This window comes from Chiroxiphia lanceolata, chromosome 8 (genome assembly GCF_009829145.1).
Source record: "Chiroxiphia lanceolata isolate bChiLan1 chromosome 8, bChiLan1.pri, whole genome shotgun sequence".
Taxonomy (NCBI): Eukaryota; Metazoa; Chordata; class Aves; order Passeriformes; family Pipridae; genus Chiroxiphia; species Chiroxiphia lanceolata.
Genome location: NC_045644.1, coordinates 12314456 through 12340792, shown reverse-complemented (window position 1 = coordinate 12340792; position 26337 = coordinate 12314456). Strand labels below are relative to the sequence as shown.

The window sequence follows — 26337 nt, the reverse complement described above, 5'->3', positions numbered from 1 at the left end:
GTTCAGCCAAAAAGGGCAACAACTACCAGTATCATTTAGAACTTGCCATGAAAGGATATTTTTGTGCAGATGTATTCAGAATAATTATTTTGAATTCCTGTGGATTCATATTCTCAAGAAGACTGACAAGCCTGGCATTATTTTGGAATAGCTATTCCACTTTATATTCACATTGCAATTTATTCTGGAGCTATTTCTACAGTTGGTCAGGAATCGCAGGGATTCTTGATGCTGGGCTCACTGTGCTAGTATCACACTGGAAATACCCTCACTCTATCCTTCTGCTCTGTTAGAAGCATTTTTGGGGGAGCTAGAAACAAAAGAGACTTCACACTAATTTAGATTTTGTACAAGACTTTATTATAAATAAAGCTGCATGAGAAGATCTATACAAATTCAACAGTATCCTGCTATAAAAGCAGCAGTTTAAGTACAGCATTGTCAATCAAGGAAGACCTTAATTTGGAGAGTTCTGGTGTTATTGCCCATCTCAGCTGCATTGCCATACTACAGTTTTGCTTCTGAGCTAATGTATTACAGACAGACACACAGACCCCCCATCCTAAAAAAAGACAAGGAATAAATAAAGCTGTTTACTCGGTAGGCTCCTATGAGAGCCAACCCCTCAATGGTCAGCAGCAAAGTTGCTACAGGTGCATAAAGTCTTGTTTCTTCACCACAGAGAAAACATTGCAAAGGCTTTGCATTAAAAATGTCTGGTGAACAAGCACCAAATCCTGCTGCTTGAATACTGGATAAACTTTTGGATCCTTTTGCTAAAATACATCTTTATACCCCTCTAAGACCTGTATATAGAGCAACTTGGAGAGAGAGAAGCCGTATTCTGTGGCTGCCACATAGTAAAGAGTGAACACACAACAGCTCCCCTCAGAAGACATTCAGCTCCTGAACAGCAATAACCTTAGACCAAGACATTTCCTAAAGGCAAATGGCTCCTGAGGCTATGTTGTAGATCAGTGGCTGCTATCAAGCCACCACTAATTCCATTGCCTTGACAGAGCCTATAATAAAATATTAAAACCACAAGTTGAGGGTGGAGGGAGTGGCTGGAAAGCAGTAGAAGGCACTAGGAGTTCATCTATTGAATTCACCCAGTCAGCAAATAGCAAGAACAGTACTGAGACACAAGGAAGGGGTGCAGGACAGGCCATTTACCCTTCCTAGAATGTCTTACAGAGATGCAGGCATTGCCAAAGACATCTTGTGTGTTTATGTCATACGCAGTTTGGTTTTAAAAGAACATTTTCCACTTTAAACCACAAACTCTCATTTCTACCTCCATCCTTTAAAGCTGCTTCCTATGAATGCCCACCCAGATTTCAGTCAAGGCAGAACTACACATGGGCAACACTAAAATGTTTTAGGGCATTTTTACTGCCTGACAGCTGATGGAGCTGAACTGTTTTATAAACCTTTTTTGTGAAATGTGGGCTTTTACTGATAGGGCTAGTACTTGATGGGCAAAGATTTAATACAGGACAGACAAGGAAGTCCAAGGAATGATGTGCTTCACATCATAGCCTCCTTGAACCACTGCAGAGGTCTGATCCAAAGAAACGCTGTGTACCCACATCTCCTCTGATGGGACACTTCTATACCTCTGGTATAGGGCTGACAAGGAAGATCTCTGCCCTGAGGCTCCTTGGAGCACAACTTATAATCACAAACCACTTTTTCCCCCCAGACAAGTATGTGTGGGTTTCCTCACAGCCTAAATGCACAGAACAGACCTCTTAAAAGGTGCTCAGGGCAAAATGAGCATATTTATGTAGGAAAATTAAGCCAAGCAATTTCTTTCAGTGGAATCAAATCCACGAATTCATTGGTTCGGCTCCAGCTTGGGTTCAACTAAACCCCATGAGAACACTTCAGGGTCAGTTTGGGCATAAGAGAGAACAGGCACACAAGTACCGAAAACAAAGAACAAAAGACTTAATCCACTTATCAGTTTGGGTTCCCTTTGAGTCTGAGCAGCAGTGCTTGGAGCTGTGTAAAGACGAGTTTGGGCTCGTTTACAGGCCCGTAGGACTGGCATTGCAAAGCTTTGTTCTGACATTTTAATAGGGGCGTTACCTTATTCTGTTCAACAGCCTTTTCTTCTCATGCTCCCCCTACTCAACCTTATATAAAAGTTATTTTTCAACCCTGAATGTCATTTCCTGAGAGACCTGGGTCACAAATTTGTTTCTGTTCTTTGGACAGTCTAAATTTAGACTCCTGACAGGAAGCGGCAGAGAAATTTTTATTTCTCTCTGGCTGGGCTAGGAACACATTTAGAAGCAACTCCAACCACAACTTCTTCAGTATGACCTGCCTGCCACCAGCCCATGCAAAGCTGGATCTGCTACAGGCACTGTGCAGTAAACCTGGGCAGGTAAAAATGGCAAATTACTTGGGTTTGCAAACAACTTACACAGCTTCTGATGCAGCCTCCAGGCTCCAGTATTAGGACCCACCCTCCCTGTATCTCTGCTTGTCACTACCTGCTTGTCGTGTCCCCGAGACTGCTCCTGCTCTTTCCAACTGGGGAAGGCTTGCTTGGCTGTACTAGTGAAAGCCAGGGGCTTACAGCACTCGTTAGCGTTAGCAATTAGTCCAGCCCTCTCTGCCAGCCCTGGCAGTCTCCCATCCCAGGCACTCATCTCCAAGGTTCTGAAGCAAGCACTGATGATCCAAGACTCTTTCCTATTGGCACTACTCACCAGACTCTCCTCTCCCATTTTACTTCCTACCTACCCCTTACTTTCTGCTCAGAGGCATCACTTAACTACCCAATAGCCATGATAATAAAAGCCAAGAGAGGCAGTGATTCGAGCAGAGTTCCCTGTCCCCACCTGTGCTTTCTTACAAACCACATGTGGAGACAGGAAAAGCTTTCTCTGCCTTTGTGCATAAAGTGTCCATCACTGGTGGTGGGACAGAGAAGAGCAGACATCAATGAAGTGGTGAAATGGTTTTTAGCAGGAAAAGGGAGGAGAGGGCACGACTATGGAGAGTTTGCTCATCAACAGGCTGGATAATAAGCCTCATGCTGTATGCTGTCCCCAGCAATGATACAGGATTAAATCTTGTATCTGATAAGAGAAGATTGATAAAAAGGGATCTGTGGAATGTGGTAAGATCATCCCTGATGGGTCTCACCTCATAGAAGAACTACCCTCTTGTAAACAGGATTCAGAGAAGCCCTAGCGTAAAACTTTGCAGGAAATTCTAGTGTAAGAAAATGACGGCAAAGGCCTCTTAGCACTGGAACACAGGCTTCTGTGACCAGCACAAAGCAAATCTGCACTGAGGCCCTGGCTTGGGCCCTGTACAAAGCACACTGAAGAGGGTGAGGGTCTCCTGAGCCCACTCCTCTAGCAAAGCCACCTTGCTGTGGCTGGGCAGCCCACTGCCACAGCAAACATGCTGATTCCTGAGGGATTTCAGTCATCCTCATTTCTATATTGTTTGGGTTTTTTTTAGCATATGCCACAAGACTCTCCCCTGGCTTGAAAGCCTGCAGCAGCTCACTAATCCTTCACACTCCCAGCTCGGCATATTACAGTCTGCAAGCAGCAGCTCCTCAGAGCCTCATCAGAGCAGCAGTCTTTAAAAAGATTGAGGAGACCCTATAAGGGAGCTTTTGCCTGTGTATGTGGAGCAGAAGGCATACAACACTGATCACAAGGGAGATGCAGAGACAGCACTGCCGAGCTCTACTACATGTGCACCTTTTTCATCCCTTCCTTCTCCTCCTCCTGACTCAGAGTGATCCTGCTGGCCTTGGCCTCATCAAAACCATGCGGGGAGATGCCCTCTCATTCGGAGGGTGGTTGTTCACTTCTGCTACCAGACTGCTGAGATTGGCTTCATTACAGTATAATTTTGGAGAACTGCTTCTTTTATGAAAGCAAAACCTACAGCAGTCATAGAATTAGAATAGTTTGGGTAGGAAGGGACCTCAAAAGATCATGTAGTTCAACCCCCATTTTCCTTTCTTGGCTGTTCTGAAACTTACTGCACCAAGGTAAGGAAAACAAACAAACCAAAATGTCAGAACTCAATAGTGATGTTTCTTTTATCTAAGGTAAAAAAGATTCCTGTCCATTTACCCATAGAAAATGGCCAGGAATATAAACCACTAGCTATGTTACCATAGAAGACTCGAATGAAATGGTCCGAAGAAACAGACCCTGCACCCTGCTACATCCTTCCACTGGAGATGCAACGTGCAGCATGCAGGGTGTTTTTGAAGGACAGGACAAGCCATTTAAACTACCGCTGCAAGTCCCTTTGAAGTTGTGGTTGATTTAGGGATCTCCATCCAGTCCAGATCTTGTGCATGACCCTCCTCCTCTCTACACAAGCATGGAGTCTTATGAGCTCCTCTTGTCTGTGAGCAGATAGGCTCCTTTGATCCCGAGATCCTGTCTCTGATTCCTCCACCCTTTTCTTATCTCCCCCTTCCAAAGGAAATTAAGTATTTGGCCACCATCACCCACCACCACTGTTTGCATTGCAGGTATCTGAATAAATTAATTGTATTTGTTCCTCAACCACCACTGCAGCATGACTGAAGCACAACAGAAAACTATATTCTTAGCTGCATAAAACTGAGCCAGCAGAGCAGTGGAGCAGAAACCTACTTCAATACCACATCTTCCAGTTTCTACCTATCCTCCTCGCCTTGCCTCATCCTCCCTGCAGGAACCATGGCCCAGGACTGGTTCAGCTGCAGACAAGAAGCTATACTGGCAAAGTCAGTTGTCTCCAGGAGGCTTCAGAAAGTTGCCCTCTGGGCTTGTGCTTAGAGTTTGGCTTTGGTTAAAGGGATTCCTTACGGATCCCATTGGTGTGTGCAAGGGGAATGTGCACTGTGTACTCATTTATTAGTGCAGACATGTTCCTGAGCATCTCGTGGAACGTGTCCACTGTCTTCCTGTAAACGTCCCTGCGTAGCACAAAGGGACGGAAAAGGTTGAGAGGCTCAGCCCTCTGAAATACGATGGGGAAACCCAGCTCTGCTGGTACCTTCCCATTGCCAATGAAGAAGTGGTAGAGCTTCTTTTCATGCAAACATTTCTCCAGGAATTTCAGCATGTCCTGTAGACGAGCCTCCAACTTCTCTGGGGCCCAGTCCTGACTGGGACGTGCCTGCAGGAGATGCAGCATCGCTGTCTTCAGGTGGTAGTTGGTGAGCCCACTTGGACCTGTGAGGCTGCATTGCTTCCCATGGAGGAAGGAGAGGATCTGCAGGCAGCTGACATGGCAGGCATTGGCAGGTAGTGTTTTGGAGACCAAATGGATGAACCTCCTCTCGTAGACTGCAAAGGTGAGAAACCAGTGAGTGCTGGAGGGGACATCTGCTGCCAGGCTGCTCCGAGGGAAATGGGAGATGAAGTAAACATCGGAGTTTTCATACTGCACCACAGGGGTGAGGTTGAAGGCAATTGATTTCCCTGATCTAAATTTTATCTTCAGGGCTCCTGGTGAGTCCAGGAGGCTGAAGGAAAGGTCAAATTCATACTTGTGGGAGATTCTGTTCCAGGCCTTGGTGACAGCAATCTGGAACCACTTCATGACTTGATCGGCATCCAGATATTGAGTATTTTTGAAGCACAGGAGGTCTTCCATCTCACTGCTGGGCCTGGTAGTACTGACTTGGCTATGGAGGAGGCACAGCATATCTTCCCCTAGTTTAGTCTTGTCACAGATGCAACCTGTCACATCCTCATCTGCCCTGCACACCTTGATAGTGCCATAACCTTGTTCATCTGGGGGAAAGGAGTCCCCAGAGCACCAGGTCTGGCAGCGAAAGCAGTATGGCTCCGGGGGGGCAAAAGGCACTATCAGATCACAGACGAAAGGTTTACGCACTCTCCAGTTCTCATACATGCTCCCCACACCCATGCAATCCTCCACTTCCATGTCAGCATCCCGGTTACAAACACTCCTCAAGGCTTCCAGCAGGTCATCTGCAAAGCCTTCCACCATCTCCCGCATCCTAGCCATGTCTCCGGTGGTGCCCAGGATGCGCCTCTCATAAAAGCTGACCAAGACAGCCTTGTTAGGGAAGGCTACTCCTTTAAATGCTTTCCCCAGGACAGCCATGTCATCCTCTTCTCCTCCTATGTCCTGCCAATTCCCTTCCTGGAAATCCTGCCTCCAGAGCTCGATCAGCAGAAAGATGACCATGGAAAGGGCAGTCCATATATCCCATCGGACCTTTTCCTCTTTGGTTTCCTCCACTACCAGTGCAGCGTTTTCCAGAGCCTTCTGTGTGGCTTCCTGGTCTGCAATCTCCTGCTCCAAGCGCAACTGTTCCAGCCGAAGGCTCTCCTCCCGCTCCTTCATCTTCTGGATGATTTCTTCCGTGTTCTCGGGGACAGTGCCATTCTCCTTAGGGAAGAAGAGCGGGTGGTTGACGATAGCTGTAATCACCAGTACGCACACCCGGAAGATTCCCACAGGCATGGCAGTTCCTTCCCTGGAAGAGAAAGAAAGGTAGAATGACCCCTTATTCAGAGCATATTCCCTTAAGTAAGAAAAAAAAGAAAGAAACTTCCCACTGGAATAAAAACTTTGGCATCCTTTCTAGCCCTGAAAAAAATGCTTGAGTCTAGAAGCTCCTAAGTGTACGGTGTTTCTGCAAGTTATCAACCAACTTCCTGAAGAGGCTTTATCAGCTTTTGGTGAGAATGAAAGTGGCTCTTATCAAGTGATCTTCGACGAACAGAACCATGAAGGCACTAGCTCCTGTCAACCCACTGTGATGCTGCTGGGGTAGTGTGGGAGGGCACGTCCATCCTCCTTCCCCCCTTTAAAATTCCTGGGACAGAAAGGGAAAGAAGCAGGAAGGACCTCACCAGGTAAGAAAGCAGGACTGGAGATGAGCACTGCTTTTCCTCAATGTAAGGCTGATGTTGCAGATGTGGCAATGGCATAGGCAGGGCTGTCCTGACTACCTTCCATGTTAAGCATGTCTGGGAACCCACACAGCGTGCTTGGATCAGAGCTAACCTTCACTGCCAGTGCTGGTGATGTGCACCTGCGTGGGAACAAGCCTGCATGGTTTTGTGCTTCTAAAAAGGCACTACAGGCAAAGCTCTTCCTGCCTTTCAACACCATCAGGATCAGGCTGTGGCAAACCCTTCTGCCTCCCAGGATGCTTCATGATCATGGTCCCAAGAGAAAGGGCAGAGACAGAGACACTGTTAAACTGGAAAGGGTTTCCTTTAGCCAAGTGGTTTTAAAAGCAGCAGGTTGTTTATTTTTGGTGCTTACTACACTACTGATCTGTGGAAGACATTAGTAAACACCATGGCTTTGATGTAAGCCATCTCTCCCAAACAGTCCCTTAACAGCTGTGCTTGCAGTCAGCTCACTCCCATTGGAAGTGCCCTCAGCATGGCTGTGAGGAACACACCAGCCATGTGCCAGCAGCCTTGCACAGGCCCTTGGCATGACTGAGCCCACTACTGTGTTTTGGAGTGTTTTTGTGTGGTTATTGGCTCTGCTGCTCGAACCTCACATTTATTAAAGCTTTCTGTGCCATGAGACTCATGATGAAAGAATTTAATTCTCAACTTTCTAGAACATGGTCCCATTGCCGGGGTATCTGTCTGGTCCTGACAAGACCTCACAGAAGGCTGGGCCAGATAGTGCTTGGGCTGTTTCCTCCCAGGTGGCATTTCTGTTTCTGGAGGGCTGGCATCGCTATCAAGAGCCCAAGTGCCTGCCCAGGGCAGTACAACCTGAAGTTGTCACCCACTGCTGTGATGTGGAGAGCTCACCAGTCCCTCCTTCTGGCAACATCACTCCTCAGTCCCAGCGTAGGAAGATCAGAAGAACAGAAGAAATTTTAACAGCTGTTTTAATCCCTCAAAAGTGTGTCTGAGAGAGAAGGGTTTTTATTACAGAAATAAGGCTATCAATAAAATATCTAATCAATCAGACAAGAAATAGTAATCTCATTCCTAACAAATCCTGTTGTGGAATGAGGCTCTCTCACAGAAAGCCAAGAGATGGTGAGGCGCTCTGTGCTCCGGGAGCTGAGGGTTGTAATTCCCTCCTCCTGCAATAGCTCCTTGCAGGCCTGAACTCTGCATATTTTGGTTCACAGCAATCCTGCTGTCCCAGCATCTGGGTAAGGAGAACATCTCTGGCAATCTCATTTATGCCTCTGTAGGGCACACAATAAAGACAGATCCATCCCAGTGGACCTTGTTATCGCAACTACACAACAAACTGTTGGCTTCTGATTGCAGGAACCCAGATTTCCTCCATGTGAGCATTTAATGTATATGGGAACTGTATCCTTCGGCATGCAATTATCTCTGCTTATGAGAGGGCTGGGACTGGAATAACAAGGGAAGGGAACAGGATTGAGATGCATTGTCCAAGCATCAAGAAAATTCACACGGTGCTCAGGATAATGCTACATGCCCCTCCCTGTGCAACATCTACCAACTCCCTTTCTTTAGATCCCATGCACATGCACAGATAAACGTTCTTATGCAGTCATTTCTCTGGAGATGGTTTGTGGGCCTGTCTTGTCCTTTTTACATTTACATTAACTCTTTAATTCATCAGGCAATGAATTAAAGCTGAATTAATGCCCAAATCTGGGTGTTCCAGTTATTCTGTGAGCTCAATGCCTGGGCACATTTTAAAAATAAACTGTGGTCGCCCTGCATTGCAAAGGGCTTTATCAGTTTGCCGGGGCAGGGCAGGAAGTGCTGGTGAGTTCCTTTCCTTAGTGCTATGCTCTCGCAGACCACATGTGCTTTCCAAGCTTAAAAATAACATGGCCAGGGGCCAGGTGCCTCCTTCTTGTAGTCTTGACCAGGATGACATTGCTGCATTGCCCTGCTAGAGCTCTGTCCCTGTGGATGGAATATTTTACTGTTACCGGGTTACTTCTTAGATGCATAAGGCTGAAAGAAGTCAGCTTTCCTGGGATCTTCTTGTAGCCTGCAAGACTCTCTCATGCCCAGCTGCCCATGGGCACACCACTTCCAGAAGTTACCTGTCCCTTCTGGTAGCAGAAGGGGTTAGACCTGGCATCCCCAAGTCCATCACTGGCTGGCTCAGCTGAATTCACTCCAGGTCACTAACATTCTAGGCTACCCTAGCTGATTTTGCAGGAGAGTAGGTTAGGAAGCACACACGCATCTCTTGCCCCAGCAAATTCTACAGGCATCAAACTCTGGAAGAGAGTCACTATGAAAACGGGAAGTGACAAAATCTTCAGATCACGTGAATTTGCAAGAGGCACATCTGTTTTCAGCCTGAACACAGGAAGTTCTCTTGGTCAAAACTGCCCTTTTGCTACTGTAGCTATTCGCACCAGAAAATGAAGCCAAACATTAACCTCGGTTAAGGCTTAAGATTAATGATGCTCAGTGACCAAGGTCAGTGGAGCCTGGCCTTGGCAGCAGTAAGGGTGGTATGGGCAGAGCGTTCCCACATCTCGTCACATCCAGCTTTCCTGGCTAATATGGAGAGACTCAATAATACAGGTGAAACCAGTAGCACTGCCTGCTACGGGGCTCCAGCTTTCCCCATAACAAAGGTCGTTCTTTTCCATTGCTTTTAACTTCAGCCCAAGCTATTTAAGTCTGATAAAAATATTTATGCCTGCTCTGGCTGAGACAGCTTTTGTGTGGGGAAGAGGGAGTGAGTCCAAAAGTTTCCAAGCTGGAGACTAAAGAAGAGAAACAGCAATTTTTTAATCTATGCATCAAATTTAGCAACATTTCAAGTATGGGGGGAAAAAAAAAGGTACTCGTAAGTTTTTAAACAGCAAGTTCTCAAAGTGCTCTTCAGCCTTTTCCAAATTTCTCACCCTGCTATTTTTTTTCCCCGTTTAAAGTACGGACAACATCCAAACTCAGTAACAGACTTACGTCCACCTACCTGCTGCAGACCCTCTTGTGGCAGTCCCAAGGCTCCAAAGACCCCCTGAGGGAGGGTGCTGTGGTCCTTGCTGCATCACAGGCAGGCCAGCCCTGCCAGCAGCCAAACCAGCCCTCCCTGAACCAGTTGAGAATGCAGAAACCCCATCTGTTGTGCTCCTGTGGCACAAAACAGAGAAAGGAGCAGCAAGACCAAGGAAAGCTGCTTGAGAAAGTGAGAAGGGCCAGGATATATGAAGCCTCGCTGTCTTGATGTAAAGCTCTGTCTCTGCTCACTGCCCAGCATGTGATGGTACTTGTTCAAACCTGCCTCTGGCACCAGAACTAGTTTTCTTCCAGGCTTTTCTATGGTGCTCACTGTTTCAGTGAGTAGGGGCTTCACCAATTTTAAGGTTAATGACCGCTCTGAACAAGCCTGGGAAGTGAGGGGGCAGACACCATGCCACTCTCCAGCTGGGGAGTGAGGGCTCAGAGAGATAAAAGCAGCTGATCCCTCTGCTGCCTGATTAGAAACAACAATCAGCTACATCCTGCAGCACTTGGTATGTTCAAAGGCTCCACCAAGAGCACCTGCAGCCCTTCACCCTCAGCTCCCAGGTAGGTTAGGCCTCATCCTTTCAAGCCTGAAGCAGTCTTCCCACCTGGAGAATTGTGACCAGCCCTACAGGAAGTCCTGGATGATGCAGAGAGCCCCAAGAGAGGAAGGGGAAAGATGGCACTGCTATCATGCAGTTCAGGTTGGTGCCATGAAGCCACAAGCAGAAGGAGGCCAGCTCTCTCACCAGCTGATCTGAAAGCCCTTTGCTGCACCACTTGGTGATGTTTGGCTCACCTGCTTACCTGGAACACAGTCACAGACAGCGTGGTGTAAGGAAAGGGAAGCAGCACAAGAAGAAGCCTTCACACAGGCAGGCAGCAGCTCTACCTGCAGTTTCTGCCTTGAAGACATCCTCCTCACCTGGGAACATCACAGAGTTCATATGGGGTTTGTGTGGACCAACCTGCAACAGCTGCTGCCTTGTGGCAATGTGTGCTCCCCCTTCCCACAGCCACAGGGGATTTCCCTGCATGAGCAACAAAGTCCTTCACAGAGATGATGATGCTTAAAGTCATGACACTGTCCTGTCCATTCCAGCTAAAATGTGCTCAATATCTGATGTACCCAAGCCTTCCTCACACTCTTGGACCTTCAGAGCCTTTTACCTCCTACTCAGCTTGGTAAAGGGGATTTAAATGGCAGCTTGCAACTTGCCTTTGTAGGCTGCTCATATGCTCTGAGCTCAGACAACCCTCCATCTCCTCTGAAGACATGGGAGGACATTTCTCTTTCATAAGCTATCCCTTCCTTTACTCAAGAGTTCCCATACAGCTTTATTTTTTTCAGGGTTTTTATTCCCTTACATTTTGAATCCTGGGAAGCAAAACATGCTCTGGCCAGTGTTCAGCAACAAACCAGATAGGAGTGGGCTGAAGCTTTGATTCTTAAATTAGAAAACCCTAAGTCAAGCCACTGAATGCGGTTCAGTAATGCACTGGAACACGCCAAGACATCATTTACGACACACTCGATTGCTTCCTGCGATTGGGCTGACACAAAAGGCAGTGAATAGGTGGCTGCCACATTGTGTTTTGCTTTGGTAGGCTGCAAGAAAAGAGGCATTTCAAAGAGATGATAGAAACTACAGCTGGTTGGGAGGTTTTCTTTATTGAAAGCTGCCAAATTTTTGAAACCAGAAATTTCATGGGAACAAATGTGATTTCTGACACTCTCACTGGAAAGGTCCTTGAGGCTTGGAAAGGATTCTGCTACTTGTTTTGCCTGGAGAGATTAATAGCTCAAACCAGCCACTAACCTGCAACTGTGACTTTCTAACTGGGAAGGTGTGAACCTCAGTCTGAGGGGTTTCATCCAGCCCAGCCATACTCCCTCATGGCTCAGCTTCTGGGAGCTCCACGATTCCTCCTCTTGCTGTAAAACAGTAAAAAAAATTGCCTCTTGGCCTTTGAGTGTATAGTCTGAAAATGTTTCTGCTGCATTTTTGAAGATCTAGTCAAGAATAAAAGTGTGCTGAAAGCTCTTAGTAACACACTATGTCCTTCTCCAACCTGCAGATACTGTTCCCACCTCTGCAGGTATTCAGAGCTACGTCCAGCTGCCACTGAAAGAAATCATGTTTTTTCTTAGAGGGGACTACAAGCTCTGATTTGTAAGACACATGCACAACGGCAGACAAATGGGATCTCCAGAGATATATGTCAGTATTATGGTTCCTGCCAAAAACTTAGAAAGATGTACTTAGACAACCTCATAGCATACTGCTTGCTGTTTTTCCACCATCTCCCTATCAACATTTACAGAGCAGTCAAAAGGCCTTTTCTGGCTCAGGACAGGTGCTGAGTGCAATTCTCCTTCCAGGTGCTGCATGTAAAGCCTCAGGAATAGATATGTGCTGGTTGGCTGTTCAAAGAAAAACACAAAGGTACCACTAGAGAAAGCAATACCCTTGTAAAGATACCAGACTGACCCTTCCCATTAGTTGTTGGAAATTTGTTGTTCAAATTTTGCCTCTTTTGCACTGAAAAGAATGAGAAAATTTTCATGTTTTAATTTATATGCACATATTTTAAAAAGAGAGCTCATGTCTATGCTCTTGTAGTCTGATCACTTACTTGGGATAACAGAAACTTCTGTTGAAGGCTCTCCTCCAAATTCAGGAGAGACTAAAGTAATCTAAGCTTTGGTCTCCTTCCCAGACCCTGAGGTTCCTGCCCTCATCACTTTCAGGTCAACGCTCTGCTCTCCCGGTTTGACCTGAGCTTTCACAGGATTCGAGGAATTGATTTTGGCAGGACTTCACTGAAACCTGTCTTGCTCTCAGACCATTTTTACTGAAGAAGTATTATCTGGGGAGGCTCTGGACCCTCAGGCAGCTGGAGGGCCCTGAGAGCCAAGATGAACACTTCCACATACTGAAACACACCCCAGGATGACTAAGGGTCTATTGCAGCAGTCTACCCCTCCCACACCACAGCGTACACATCAGCACATGTCACCCTGCCCAGCTTTCACCTGGCACAGACAGCAAGAGCCCAGGCACTCAGATGAGGTTCCTCAGCTGGCTTCTATCCTCCAGGACAAAGACCCTACTGCTGCAGTGAGGATGTGTCCCAGACCTATACAGAGCCATAAAGACCCCCCCCACACACTTCCCACTCTGCCCTCAGCTGTGACAGCACCCAGCACAGCCCACCCAGAGATCACACAGCACGGGGCAGCCAGGAGAGGCTCCTGCTCTCCCATCTCTTGAGCACACAGTCAGCTGCAGCACACACAGCCCAGCCAAGACAATCAGGGGGTAAAGAATCCAGTACAGAGCCTGAGCAACACCAACTTGTGCTGTTCTTTCTCCTACTATGAATTAAGCTGTGTGCAGGATGTTGGTGTGATGAGCTGCCGGCTGGGACAGAGCAGTGCCAGCCACAGCAGCGATAACTCATATTCTGATTTGTTTTTTGAGCATTAAATTAGTGCTACAGACAAAATACCGAATTCCAGTTGCCAGCACAATTGCAGCTGGTTCAGCACAGACAGGTGGGATTGGGCTCTGTCTTTGTCTCTCTACCAAAGGGATTGGGCTCTGTCTTTGTCTCTCTACCAAAGCCGCAAGTGGGGAAGGACCAAAGACACCAATACATGAAGTGCAGAGGCCTGGGTGTTGAGACTGGTACCACAACCACGTCTGAAACCAGAACAAGCCAGCTGGCCTGCCCAGTACTACAAAAGTCAGGTATGGCCAAGCAACTGCCTTCCAAACCATGCCTGGAAGCCCCACCCCAGATTAGCTGCCGGCCACAGCACAGCAGTTGGACAAGGCCACTTGCCTGATAGCTATTGTTTTGCTGTTTGATTGAGAACACGTTAGCCTTTTGTGACATCCGTGGACATCCTGTCCCAGGCCTGCTGCAGTGCCAACAGGGTCAGTCGCACAGCCAGAGTCGGACATCCTGCCCAACAGGTCTGCTGTGGACTGTCGGAAGCAATATTTTCCTCTTGGGGGTCACCAGATCAGGTATTTCCAAGGAAATGCTGATGCTCATCCTGTGTGCAGGACTAGATAGCCCTTCCTTCCCATGGACAGGCGGATTCACAGAATAGATAAGCAGTCAGTGGCACTGACAGTGCTCTGGAAGCAGACACTGCCATGCAGCCCCAGGTCCAAACGAGGAGTGATTTTGTCAGCATCTCTTCAGGCAGAGCAGTGCTTGACTTGCCTTAGGAAAGACAGGGATTCTTTCTCCTGTCTTCCAGTTATTCATTACCTTTACCATCAGAAAGCTATTTCTCAGGCCTCATTAATTCTCCCTTGCTGCAGTTTGAAGCCTTAACATTCCAGTGTGGGTAAAAGTAGCACAGATTGTTTCTTTTCTTCTTGCAGTACCACTCAGGATGTTCAGAGGTCCTCCCCTCCTGCGTCAGCTTTTGCTGCACACAGATGCATTTATAAGATATTGCCATAAAATCCCATGGTCTCCCTTACTCCAAAGCTTACACAGTACAAAGTTTTCTCTCTGGTTCAGGGGGAGCTATTTGCCTTCTAGGTCTCTTTTCCAAAACCCACAGATGTGGCACGTTAGATTTTCAGTTTCATCAGCAAGTGGAGATTTATGTGGCCATTTCTAAGTCATTATTTCTCAGTGCATACAGATATCATGCCAGTAAAGCAAACATGATTCTGGCTCCCTCTTCCAGCCCCCAAAGCCAGCAGCCACCATTAAAGGCAGCTGTAACAACTAATAAACAAACACAGAGCCAGGTCATGCCCCCAGATCACTCACTGTTTACTCACTGCAAAGGTGGACCCAAGAAGAGGTGCCCATGGAGACCAGGAGACAAAGCTAACAGCATGAGGAGTGTGTTACTCAGCATCCTGCCCATTGCCTTCATGTCTTTTTTTGCTTTTTGACTGTGCAAGCCAGCTCAGCTCTTGTCACCAAGCAGCCCATGGGCAGTCTGTGTAGTGCCTGGGGTTCCCCCTCGTACCACTAAGAAGGGATTTCACAAATTGGAACATAGTGTTGGCAGCAGGGGAGGCAGGAGAGGAAAGGTAGGAAGTGTGTATATGGCTCCCACCCACGTACTGAGCTGTTGTAGTAGGATCACGGCCAGGAACAGCTTGTCTTTTTAAGCCAAATAAATTTTGTTTGTTAACTGTGAGGAAAACAACTGGAGCAGACAGAACTTTTGTGGGTTTTGCTGGTTTTGGTTTTGATTTTTTTTTTAATTTTTTTTTTAGGAGGAGAAAAGACACACACAAAGAAAAAAAGTTAACTTACCACCCTTACCTCCCCGTCAAACGCAACCTGATGGGAGCCCAGACAATAGCTGGTCATTCCCTTGCACAATCTTTCATCAGCACAGATGGACACAACACCTCTAGTGCTTTACCAAAAGTCTCATAGTGTCAACCACGAGGTATGGAGCAAAGTCACTGCACAGATGCTCTCTGGCCTCTACCTGGTGCTCACACTGGGACCCACTCTGGCTGTCACCCCCTCAGCCACACAACATCTCCTTGCAGGTACAGGCAGCCATGGCTCACTGATCCGGTCTGGCAGTCACCGCAGGGAAAGGTGAGGAGAACACAAAAAGGGTTCAATTGCCAAGATATTTGTTCAAATCTGCCCTCCTTTCCCCCACTTAATTCTCACCCAGGCAGAAAGAACCCACATCAGTGTTGTCAAATCAGGCACTGGCTACTCTGGCTCTCCTATCCCTAAGGTAAGCACGTGCTCTGCATCCTTACACATCCAGCTTAACTGTACATTGTACATCCACTGAGACAAACACTTCAGTATTATAATAGTTGGTGAAAACATCAGAAAGTTGATTTCCCAGCAGGGATACACCACTCCAGCACATCTAGGAAAAGCACGTGTGGATATTGGCATGGCTCAGACATGACTTGCAGAATGATTACATTTTACACGTGAAACTGTGAAGTTCCATTTTGGTCATAGAACAATGAGCACTTATATATTACAGACAGTAGAAACCACAGTAGTTGCCAGACAGTTCTACACTGAGACGTTGAACAAAAACACAGCAAAAAGAAATTGTCATTGCAGGCTGGGAATTTGGCCGATCTGAGATCTACTCCATCACAGTTTTGACTTGCTGACAGTCAGGAGACCTGCAGGCCCAAGGATCTGCTTAAACAGGACTCAAAAACACTGACTGCGATTGAAGGTTTGTGTGATACTGCACTATTGTTTTGCTAACTAGTTACTACTGTTTGTATTCAAACAACTGGGGAGGAACTGTATTTAAAAGCTGGCTATTGTAGCCAAAACATCACCACAGAAATGAAAAGCAATGCTTTATTCCATTGACTGAAATCCCAATATAGTTCCTTAAATAAAATAAAAATAATAATAAACCCCCCCCCCCTTCCCAACAGACTGTGAAAGCCCCTGCAGGGATGGGTAGAGGGTGTGGAAGGAAGAGAGAACAAGAAACAGCACTTTTACTGCATTGCCCCATTTCTTTGACTCTCACTAGGATGACTCCCTGATCTAAGCGGAGGCACTTTGCATTTCAAGGCAGCCTCTGCAGGAAGAATCAGACCCTCTTACTTTATTACCTGGTGACTCTAGAAAAGATAGGAGAAACAAGACAAATGCTTTGGGAAGCAGTAATCCCAGTCGTGGCTCACTAGTCATAAACTTAAAAACTGCCAAGACAGACGCACGCACACAAATATGTTGGCTGCAGAGTACTGCTGGTAACCCTGCTTTTCAAAATGAGTTTGAATAAATAAAAAGCAGCAGAAGAAAGCAAAGTCATACAAGAAAACAAACTGCCCCACTTCCGTGCAATATTTACATGAAGCTCATCTTTTCAACACCCGTGGCCACCAACTCAGAGCCATTTTCACCCAAGGGAATGACTCAGAGACCAGCCTATTGCCACATGTACCCATATTTAATAATTTTCATGTGCTCTTTGCTCAGTCCCCTTTTCTTACCAACAAAAGGAAACATCTCTAAGCTCTTTCTTTCCTTGAAGAATTTGTAAACTGAATTGGGTAAGAGCAATGTAACTTGCACTGCTGTAACAGAATTATCGAACACACATATTAAGGCTGTGAAGCCACGTGGTTTTCATTTGGGATGTGGGGTGAACACATAGCTTGCTTCCTTTATAACATAAGCACAACAAAGGAAGGCTTTGTTTGAAAGCCAAGGAACAGCCTCTCTGCACACTTAAAGGCTAAGTTACCACGTAATGGGAACTGTGAGTCATTGCTGTGGGGCCCCTGCTCATAGGCACAAAAATCCCCTCTGCTGCAGCAGGCAGGGAGCTTAGCAAGGAGTAAAGACAGCTTCCAGCTTCACATGGGAGACTGAAAGTATCCAGGACTAGCAGCAAGTACAAGGCTGAGCTGAGAGCACGTGTTGTGGATGACTTACTACACAAACATGTTCCTCTCAGTTGACATTTCTTCCTGTAACTCCTTCAGAGCATGAGATCATAACCCTGCACCTATTCCAAGAGCACGATGCAGTTATGGGTCACCAGGGAGGTGGGATACACATCATCCAAGCACCTTCAGACCATCTTTTGACTTTGGCAGCAGAAGAGAGTGGCCACGATACTTAGACTGAGCATAGCCAGCTCACTAGGTAGGACTGCAGTACAGCTCTATGTCCTTATGTCACCTAGTGTGCAGATAATTTATGTCACTGTGTGTCACAGTAGGGGAGGCTCAGCCAGTGGATTTCAGCTACCCAAAATAAAGATGAAGACATCCCTGTCATCCTTGCCCCCACTTGACTGGAAGAAAAAGATAAGGCTCATCTTCACTTACCATGAATGACTTGCAATCTGCAGTGCAGAAATGTCTGTGCTGCTGAAATTCAAGTATTTTCCCTCACATTTCCAACAGTCCCAAAGTATTTGGATGCTAAATCCCCAGAGGCCTTTAAGAATCAAACTCTCCTCTGAAACCAGCGGCAGTAAGGTACCTGAACATCCAGGAGGACTACGATCTAAGCATTCTGGACAAAGATACACAAGACCAAGCCCCTCTGGGAAGCACTAGAGTGTGTATAACAAGCACCACTTTTTAAGCTTGAGAACATCTCCTTAGCTCCACCTCTGGTACGTGTTAACAGAAAAGAACTTAAAAAATAGGGAAAAAAGAGGTCTGGAAAAGCAATACAGTTTCTTCCCTCTGCCTATGCATGGCCTACACTGTGCCTGGATGGTTTCTGGCAAGTCTCTATCTACTTTGTTCTGAAAAACTTCCAGTGAATCTCTGCCTCCCAAGGCAGTCTAGACTACTGCTTAACTGCCCCTACCTGTAGGAAAGTCTCCTTATCACTGCATGTGCTTTCTCCAAAACAAGCTGTTTTGGATCCCTGCTGGGATTTTGGCACAGGCAGGCGGTATCTTGTCTTAGGGAACTACTCACCTCCCTGCAGACATCGTGGGAACCATTTGCTCCCACTCCTCATCAGGTGCTTATCATATGTCACCAAATCCTCTGCAATTTGGAAGAACTGAAAGCAAGGCGTTCTGAAGCCAATTTACACTGTTTTCATTTGGGTTTGGCCACAAACTCTATCTTTTCAACTGACAGTGCCCACCATCCCTTGAGGCAACCCAGAGAAAGATGAGTTGGTTACACAGGTGGCTCAGCTGACACCTTACAACTGGTCAGACACAAGAACCTTCTCTACGTGCTCTTCTCCCTGCTTCTGAAAGTGAAGGAACAGTAACAGTTTTCCTTTGCCAGGCAACCAGAATAACCATATGAGTCAGAGGCTGTACCTAACAGGGCTTAAATTCTGCAACAGTTGGCTGCAATGGTCCTCATCCCTGCCAACACCATGCCTGGTTTTTCTAAGCATGGCAGTGGGATGGATCAGATGCTTTCCCTATAAATGCTGAAAAAGCATCTCTGCCTTGAGGCAAATATCGCTGATACAAATAATGTGCTAGATCAGCCAGAAAAACCTGCCTCTGGAAGAGGGATAATAATGAAAGACGGTGAAGGGAAAGGAGAAAGAGCTTCATTTACACACAGGAGAATGGCAATGGGCCAGCTCTCACAGCTTTGATCAGGGCTGGAGGAGCATGCCAGGGAACGCTGAGAGTTGAGCTTTGCTAGAGCAGAGCAGCCGTTTGAACTCTGCGATGGGAAAAAGGGGACAGACACCACCCAACACCGATCCAGAATAAATAAAAGAAAAAAATCATGTGGAGAACATGAACTAACAGGTACTCGGAGCCAAAGCAGGACATTGTGGCAGCCAGGACTGCTGCTCTGGCGGCTCCCTCTGTCATCAGCTCCAGTTCTTTCCTTCCCACCACTGGTACCTGCAGAGCCTCCTGTCACACACTCGCAGAGCAGCAGTACCAGACATCTTGGTTTCACCCAGCAGTTCTCCTTTCAGCATGTTTTCAGGGGTTTTCATACAAACATGAAAACTTGTGGCTTATTTCCCTTCAATCTGGCTGCCTCTGCTGTCACCCTTGATCATCAAGAGGCTGTCCACACACTTCTATGCCTTTGCTCTCTCTCTAACACCTGGAAGAGTGGGGATCTAGTACTTGCCCAGTCTGGGTGAGGTACCTCTCGCAAGTTCTCCTGCACAACAGAAAATGCAGCAGTAGCTGATATCGGCAAAGTTTTGGACCTGTTGGTTCCCTTTTGCCATCACTCTCTGACTAGATCCCAACCGTAACAAGCAGTGAGATAAAAACAATTTTATACTGAAAGTCCAAAAGAGAGAGGCTTTTAACACTGATCTTCTACACCGAAGCCATTTCCAAATTAAACTTTCACAACACTGCTACTTTTACTTTGCAAGAAGCTGGCTGAACCTCGCTGTTGGGAACATTTACTAAAATATGAGCCACACCAATCTCCTTTCAGCATTTCTGTTGCAAGGCTCAAGATCTCCTAGCGAGAGCCCATCAAGACGCTTTTTTAAATCACATCAAATCTGGAAGGAAGAATGACCCCTGGAGCACTTACCTGCTACACGGCTTTGCAGGTGCTCATTAGGCTTCACATTACTACTATTGCCGTGATGCAGAGAAGACTATATTCAGTCACCCACTGTTGAAGCACAGCCAGGAAGTCTGCAAAACACAAAGTGAATGAATGAGGAAGTTCAGGCAGCAGTTGGGTATATAATGCAGTTATCTAAACTAGGAATTGATTAAAAAAGAGATTAACTCACCCCCTTACCTAATAAAATTATCATAAAAGCTCAAGAGACCAGAAATAATCAGTTTGAAGTGATCAGGGGAGAGTCAAAATGCTGCTTCTCCCATGGGAAAGTGTGCAGATCACACTGTGGGTCTGCCAGCCTTGCAGACATGTTGGCAAGTAAGGACCTCCCTCCTCTGACTCCATCCTCACCCACCAACCCTCTCCTTTTAAAATGGATTAGGGTCAAATTAGCAGCTGCATAAGTGCAAGGGCTGGGACAGTTTTGTCTGGGATTGGTTTGTCTAGAAAAGGCATCTGGCTGCTGTAAGCAGCTTGTAAGGTAGAAATACTTGCTCGGGGAGCTGGGTTTAGAGAGCTAATGGGAGAAACAGAAAATATAGAAGAGACAGGAAATAAGTCTAAGAGCAGACAGGAAGATGTGAAGCACTGAACCACAAAAGACAAACTACCATATTTTAGGAGAGAGAAGTGAAGAAATTTCACATGCAACAGGAAAAAGACAAAGTTCCCCAACCAAAGGGAGGAGAGGACCCAACAAGTTGGTTGCAGGTAGATAAAGGAGATATTACCCAGCTGCACAATGGGCTGGGGAGCAGGTATCCACCACCCTCATTTCCAGCTGCTACCACCACTTCAAATCTTCCAACTGTCATCCAAAGCCTGATGAAATCATGATCAGTGTGGGCTGAGCTGGGCTTTGGAGCTGGGTACTTTAAGGGCTCTGTATTATGTTGATGCAACCTTGTTCTTCTGAGGACCCTCTCACTTCGCCTCCCTCCTCCCACGTACCTGCTTTGACCAGATTGTGTGCACAGTTTCACTTCTCTCTGTCTTCTTAGAGGCCAGATTGAGCAAATGGGCTCTGTTCTGCCCTGCCCTGCCCTCCCAGCTTGCAGGGCTGCAGGTGCCTCTGCTCAACCAGTGCCATGACACTGCCAGCAGCAGCACAGACTGCCAAACACAGGAGCAAGACACCCCAAACCCCAAAGGTCTGGATTTGCACTGTACCTTCACAATATCCTAGTGGATGTTTGTAAGCCCTCAGGGCCAGCAGTGCCTGGTCTCATGGTGGCTCAGGGTCAGTAAGGTGCAGCAGGTGCTTCTGCTTGGAAGAAAGAAACTATGAAGTGCTGTGTGGGTACTGCTGCTACGGGAATTGCACAACCTCACTTGTTAAAATAATTTTTAAATCTCAAAAGAAAGAGTTAAAGTCAGAGTCTCCCTCAACTATATGTGTACAGATGCTGGAGAGACCTTGACTGAACCTTAGGGGGTGGTCAGGCCACTTACAAGCAGGTCCTTCTCAGCAGTGGGTGTGCCTGTTGTGCACCCTCACATATCAGCACAAACCTTCTCTCACTCTCTTTGAGGCAGTCACAAAGTCACAGAACGGTTTCAGCTGAAAGGGACCTTAGAAAATGTCAAGTTCCAACTCCCCTGCCATAAGCAGGGATGCCACCCACTAGACCATGTAGCTCAAAAGTCCCATCCAGCCTGGCCTTGAACACTTTCAGGGGTGGGGCAATCACAGTTTTGTTGGGCAACCTGTTCCAGTGCCTCACCATCTTCTAAGCAAAAAATCTCCTAACATCTAATCTAAATCTCTCCTCTTAGTTTAAAACTGTTCCCCCTAGTCCTATGACTTTTTGTCCATGTGAAAAGTTGCTCTACCTTTTCGTAAGCCCCTTTTAAGTACTAGAAGACTGCAAAGAAGTCTCTCCAGAACCTCCAGGCTGAACAGCCTCAACTCTCTCAGCCTGACTTCATCGGAGAGGTGCTCCAGCCCTGTGATCATCTTTGTGACCTCCTTTGGACCTGTTCCAACAGTTTGATGTACCTTCCTGTACTGAGGACCCCAGAACTGGATGTGGCAGGTGGAGTCTCATGAGAGTGGAGTAGAGGGGAACAAGCCCTCCCTCAACCTGCTGGCCATGCTGCTCTGGATGCAGATCAGGACACATTTGGCTTTCTGGGCTTCAAGTGCACATTGCTGAGTCATGTACAGCCTTTCATTCATGAGAACCCCAAAGTCCTTCTCTGCAGGGTTGCTCTCAATGAGTTCTTCTCCCAGTCTGTCCTCATATCTGGGATTGCCCTGACGTAGGTACAGCACCTTGCACTTGGCAGAAGTGCAATTGCATGAAATTCTTGTGGGCCCACCTCCCAGACTTGTCCAGGTCCCTCTGGATGACATCTCTTCTCTCTGTTGTGTCAACTGCACTGCTCAGCTTTGTGTCATCTGCAAACTTGCTGAGGGTGCATTTGATCTCACTATGTCACTGATAAAGATATAAAAGAGCACCAGTCCCAAGACAGAGCCCTGAGGGACATCATCAGCCTCCACTTGGACAGAGAGACGTCGACAACAACTCTCTTGTTGCATCTACCCAGGTAAACCCTTATCCACCAAACAGTCAACCTTTCCAATCCACATCTCTCCACTCTGGAGATCAGGATATCATGTGGAACCATGCCAAAGGTCTTACACAATTTTAGGTAGATGACTGGTCAGTCTTCTCTTGCCAAATGTTGCAGCCACTCCATCACAGAAGGCCACCAGACTGGTCAGGTATGATTTGCCCCTAGTGAAGCCATGTTGTCTTGGATCACCTCCTTGTCTTGCACGTGCCTTAACACTGCTTCCATGAGGAAGCTGGAGCAACACAGCACAGTGTTTGTTTTGAGTCAGCCCTATATGAGAGCCTCCTCTCCATGACAGAAATCAAAGCTGCCCCTGCTCCAGTGAAGCTCAGCAGCTACTCTGGCCTTCAGGTCATGGCAGTAAAACCCGTCTGTTTTCCTGAACTGCTGGTCAAGGTTGGCTCAGCCAACTTCTCATGGCCCACACGTGTGTGTAAGTACAAACAAGCTAAAAAAAGAGTCCTGCTGCAGCTGCACCCCAGGCCAGCTCTCTGTTCCTGAGGCTGCTTAAAGCTTGGCTACCTGCCTCCCTGCCTATTGCCCACGCTGAGGAGTGAACAGGCAGGAGGTTTTGCTTACATGGCTGAGCTCACTCACATCCCTGCAAAACCTGGAATTCATGGTTCACACGACAATGCTGCCCACTGCACACCCTGGTCATGCTCCCTCCAGCCTGAAAACCAGAGTCTCTACCTCTCTCTCCCACCCAGCAATTACATGTGCTGATGGAAAGTATGCTGCCTGGCAGCAAACCTGCTTTTTCCCCAGTATAAATGGATTATAATAACACTTGGGAGAGAAAGAGCTGGCCCACCCAACAGTCCATTTTAAAGGGGACCTAAATGGACAAGCCAGAAGCTTTTTTCAGCTTCCTTTTCCATCACACCATTGCTATGGATTGCAATTGCAATTCTGCAGAGCAGAGTGTGCTGGACAGGACAGCACAGGACAGCTGGGAGACTCATGCAGACTTTTCATGGGGTTCATATACTGCTTCTTAATGTTCATCTTGTCAACAGAGGCTAAATTTAGCTTAAATTTTGCCAGGATATTTGTTTTAGAGGGGATGCAGATGTGTCAGAAGAAAACAATGCAACTGAGAAAAATAAACCACCCCTTTAGCTGTGTACCTATTGCACTCAGGGAACTAATTTAAGCTATGAGCCAAAAAAAAAAAAAAAAAAAGAAAGTACACCACAATACAACCCATTAAGTGTGTTTCCTGATATCATGGTGTGTTAATTACTTTGCAAGCAAGTTCCAAGACACTGAAACAAGAGAACAACAGTCAGCAGGTAGATAGTTGCAAATGGAAGCCTGAAATTGTCCCTTTGAAAAACATACAGCTTTTCTTAAACATAAAGGCAGAAATTAGTTAGATCAGCTTGTGGAACACCAGTGTTAGGTTCCCTTCTCCTGTTACTCATTGCCATGTAAAAAGAATCACAAGCACTGGCATCTGGCATCCTCCTGAGACATCCTGCAGAAACACACAAAAGCCCTTAATGCCATGCATAGAACCAATAAAAAAACAAAAGGGGAGCAGACATGCAGCTTTTGGTGGCCCTAGTCATTAGATGGCCTGAAACAATTACTCAAGAACACCAAGTTCCCCAATCCCTCACCAGGGCTATTTAGTCTGACTTGAGACAGAGAGGGTAGTGTGAAAAAAAAAAAGAAAGGTTGTTCTTAGTAGATTGTAATGCTTCAAGCAACAAAAAGAGGAAGACAGTTAGGTGGGGAGGGGCCACTGCCCAAGCTCTTGATAAACAGGTACAATGCCTTTGGTGTGCACAGGTCTCTTCTTCCTTGCAGATGCCACTGGTGTAAACACAGACCACTGAGTCCTGTACACCCAAGTCATGCAAACAAAGAATGTCATCTACCAGCGGAGAACCAAGAAATCCTCGAGCTGATCCCAGTACTAACACTGGCTCTCTGACCTTTGGCAAATCAATTCACCTCTCTCCACATCTGTGGCAATCACACTTAATGCACGTGTGTGCATTTCCCATGTGGGAGCAGCACGAGGCGTCTATTGTGCTGAAAACAAGGAAGAGAAGGCTCGAAGTTTCCATTCCTAATTTCTATGCTCTGCTTTTCCTTAAGGACTGAGAGAGCACCTTTCACATATATTAAGAAGAAACGGTTTTTAAAAGCAGTTACCTATGAAGGTAGACAATCACTTTAGTCAGAGCTGCAGAGGAGAATTATCATCATCACCAAACCGAACCAAAAAACCTTGCAAACCAAGGCATCCTACACTACAGTGGCTCTCCTGTCCAAGTGCTGCTTTCATGGCAGCTCATGTCCTTGCTTGGCAGCTCATGGCAAACACTGGTGCCTGAAGGAGATGTGCTGAGTATGGGTTAGGCTTACAGTACTCATTAAAAACATGTTAATAGTGATGTTTGCCTAGAGAGACTGCTGCTGCTCATCTTGCCCAACCACATAACAGATACCAATAGCAACGTGTCCTGTTTTCCTGAAGGATTTCAGTATGGCATTTCCCAAGAGAACTGCTTCAGTGGCAGATTGCCAAGTTGGAGATGCAAAGGCCATTAAGGTTCTGGTTCTGCATGTCAGTTTTACAGCCCATGACTTCTAGCATCCCAGTCCTGGCTCACTCTGGTTTGAGCTACAAATACATGCTGGCCACTTTCAAAACATGCCCACACAAAAGAAGAGCAGCTCTACCGAAAATATCCCTCCTTCAGCTCTACTGAAAACATCACTCCTTTTCTCTGTGCTCATTAGTGAGACGTAGTGTAACTCAGAAGAAAGACAAGGAAGTTTTAAGCCCATGCCGTGTACCACTGAACACGCAGCAAAGCTCAGCGATGCGTTCTGCATGGACTGCACATGCCCGAGGTCAGCGCTGGCCCGAGGACCCCCCTGGCTGTGTCCCCAGCGAAGAGAGGTGGCCGAGGGGTCCCTCGGGCTCGGTCCCGCAGAGGGTCCCCCCGCGCTCCTCCCAAGGGGCTTTGGCCGCTCTCCCGCCGCTCCCGGGGCCCTGGGAGCGGGCACCTCCTGCCCCCCGCGCTCGGCTCCCGCCTGGGCTGCAGGGACAGAGATGCCGAAAGCTCTGCAGAAACTTTGGTGGGCGCAGCAAGCTGCCTCAGGGGCCCGATCCTGCCGGTGTCCCGGTACCCACCGAGAGGAGCCGCTTAGGCGCGCAAAACGAGCTAAAGGCAAAAGTTACTCCCTAAGGAGAATCCGGGGGGCAATCACAGCAGCGCGACCCGCTGCGGCCAGCCCGGCACGGCCCTTCCCCACCCCCTGGCACCCCTCGTCCCCCCGGGCTGCACCCCCGGACCCCAGGGTCCCCGCACGACACTCACCGGGCCGGGCGGGCTCGGCCGCCGCTCCCGGGGCGGTCCCCGCACACCGGCGCTGTCGGGGCGGCGGCGGCTCCGCTCGGCGAGGGGCAGGAGCCCGCCCAGCCCAGCCCGGCCCGAGCGGGCGCCCTCCGCTCTTTGGTTTGTTGTTTCTCTCCTCCTTCAAACCACCCCCGCCAGCCCTAGGAGCCCAGCCATCCTCCGGCGGGCGGCAGCGAGCAGTCTGATCTACCCCTCGGCTCCCCCCATCAGCTTCCCAGATGGTTTCGTACCGAGGGCACGGAGGACGGAGAGGAAATGCGCTCATCTTGCTTCTCGGATGTATTCTGACCTCCTGGTGGTCGTGCCTGAGAGTCAGGAAAGCAGCTGAAACACGTAACCTCGCGTACAGCTCTTATCAAAGCAAAGGAGCAG

The 26337-nt window shown here is 47.5% G+C and overlaps 1 protein-coding gene across 5 annotated transcripts; it reads right to left on the bottom strand.

Moving 5' to 3' along the window:
* Window positions 1–337: 337 nt before the first annotated feature.
* ITPRIP (inositol 1,4,5-trisphosphate receptor interacting protein) lies at window positions 338–26337 on the bottom strand. Of its 5 annotated transcripts, XM_032695278.1 has the most exons (5): window positions 26196–26337; window positions 21173–21266; window positions 19964–20070; window positions 17789–17945; window positions 338–6490 (listed from the first exon to the last, which is right to left on the bottom strand). In XM_032695278.1, the coding sequence occupies exon 5, from the start codon at window positions 6475–6477 to the stop codon at window positions 4828–4830; it is 1650 nt and encodes a 549-aa protein (XP_032551169.1). In that variant the 5' UTR covers window positions 6478–6490; window positions 17789–17945; window positions 19964–20070; window positions 21173–21266; window positions 26196–26337; the 3' UTR covers window positions 338–4827. The 5 variants fall into 5 exon arrangements, with proteins under 5 accessions (XP_032551169.1, XP_032551165.1, XP_032551167.1 ...); XM_032695274.1 differs by lacking the exon at window positions 17789–17945 and having other exon boundaries at window positions 26196–26336; XM_032695276.1 differs by lacking the exons at window positions 17789–17945; window positions 21173–21266 and having other exon boundaries at window positions 26196–26336.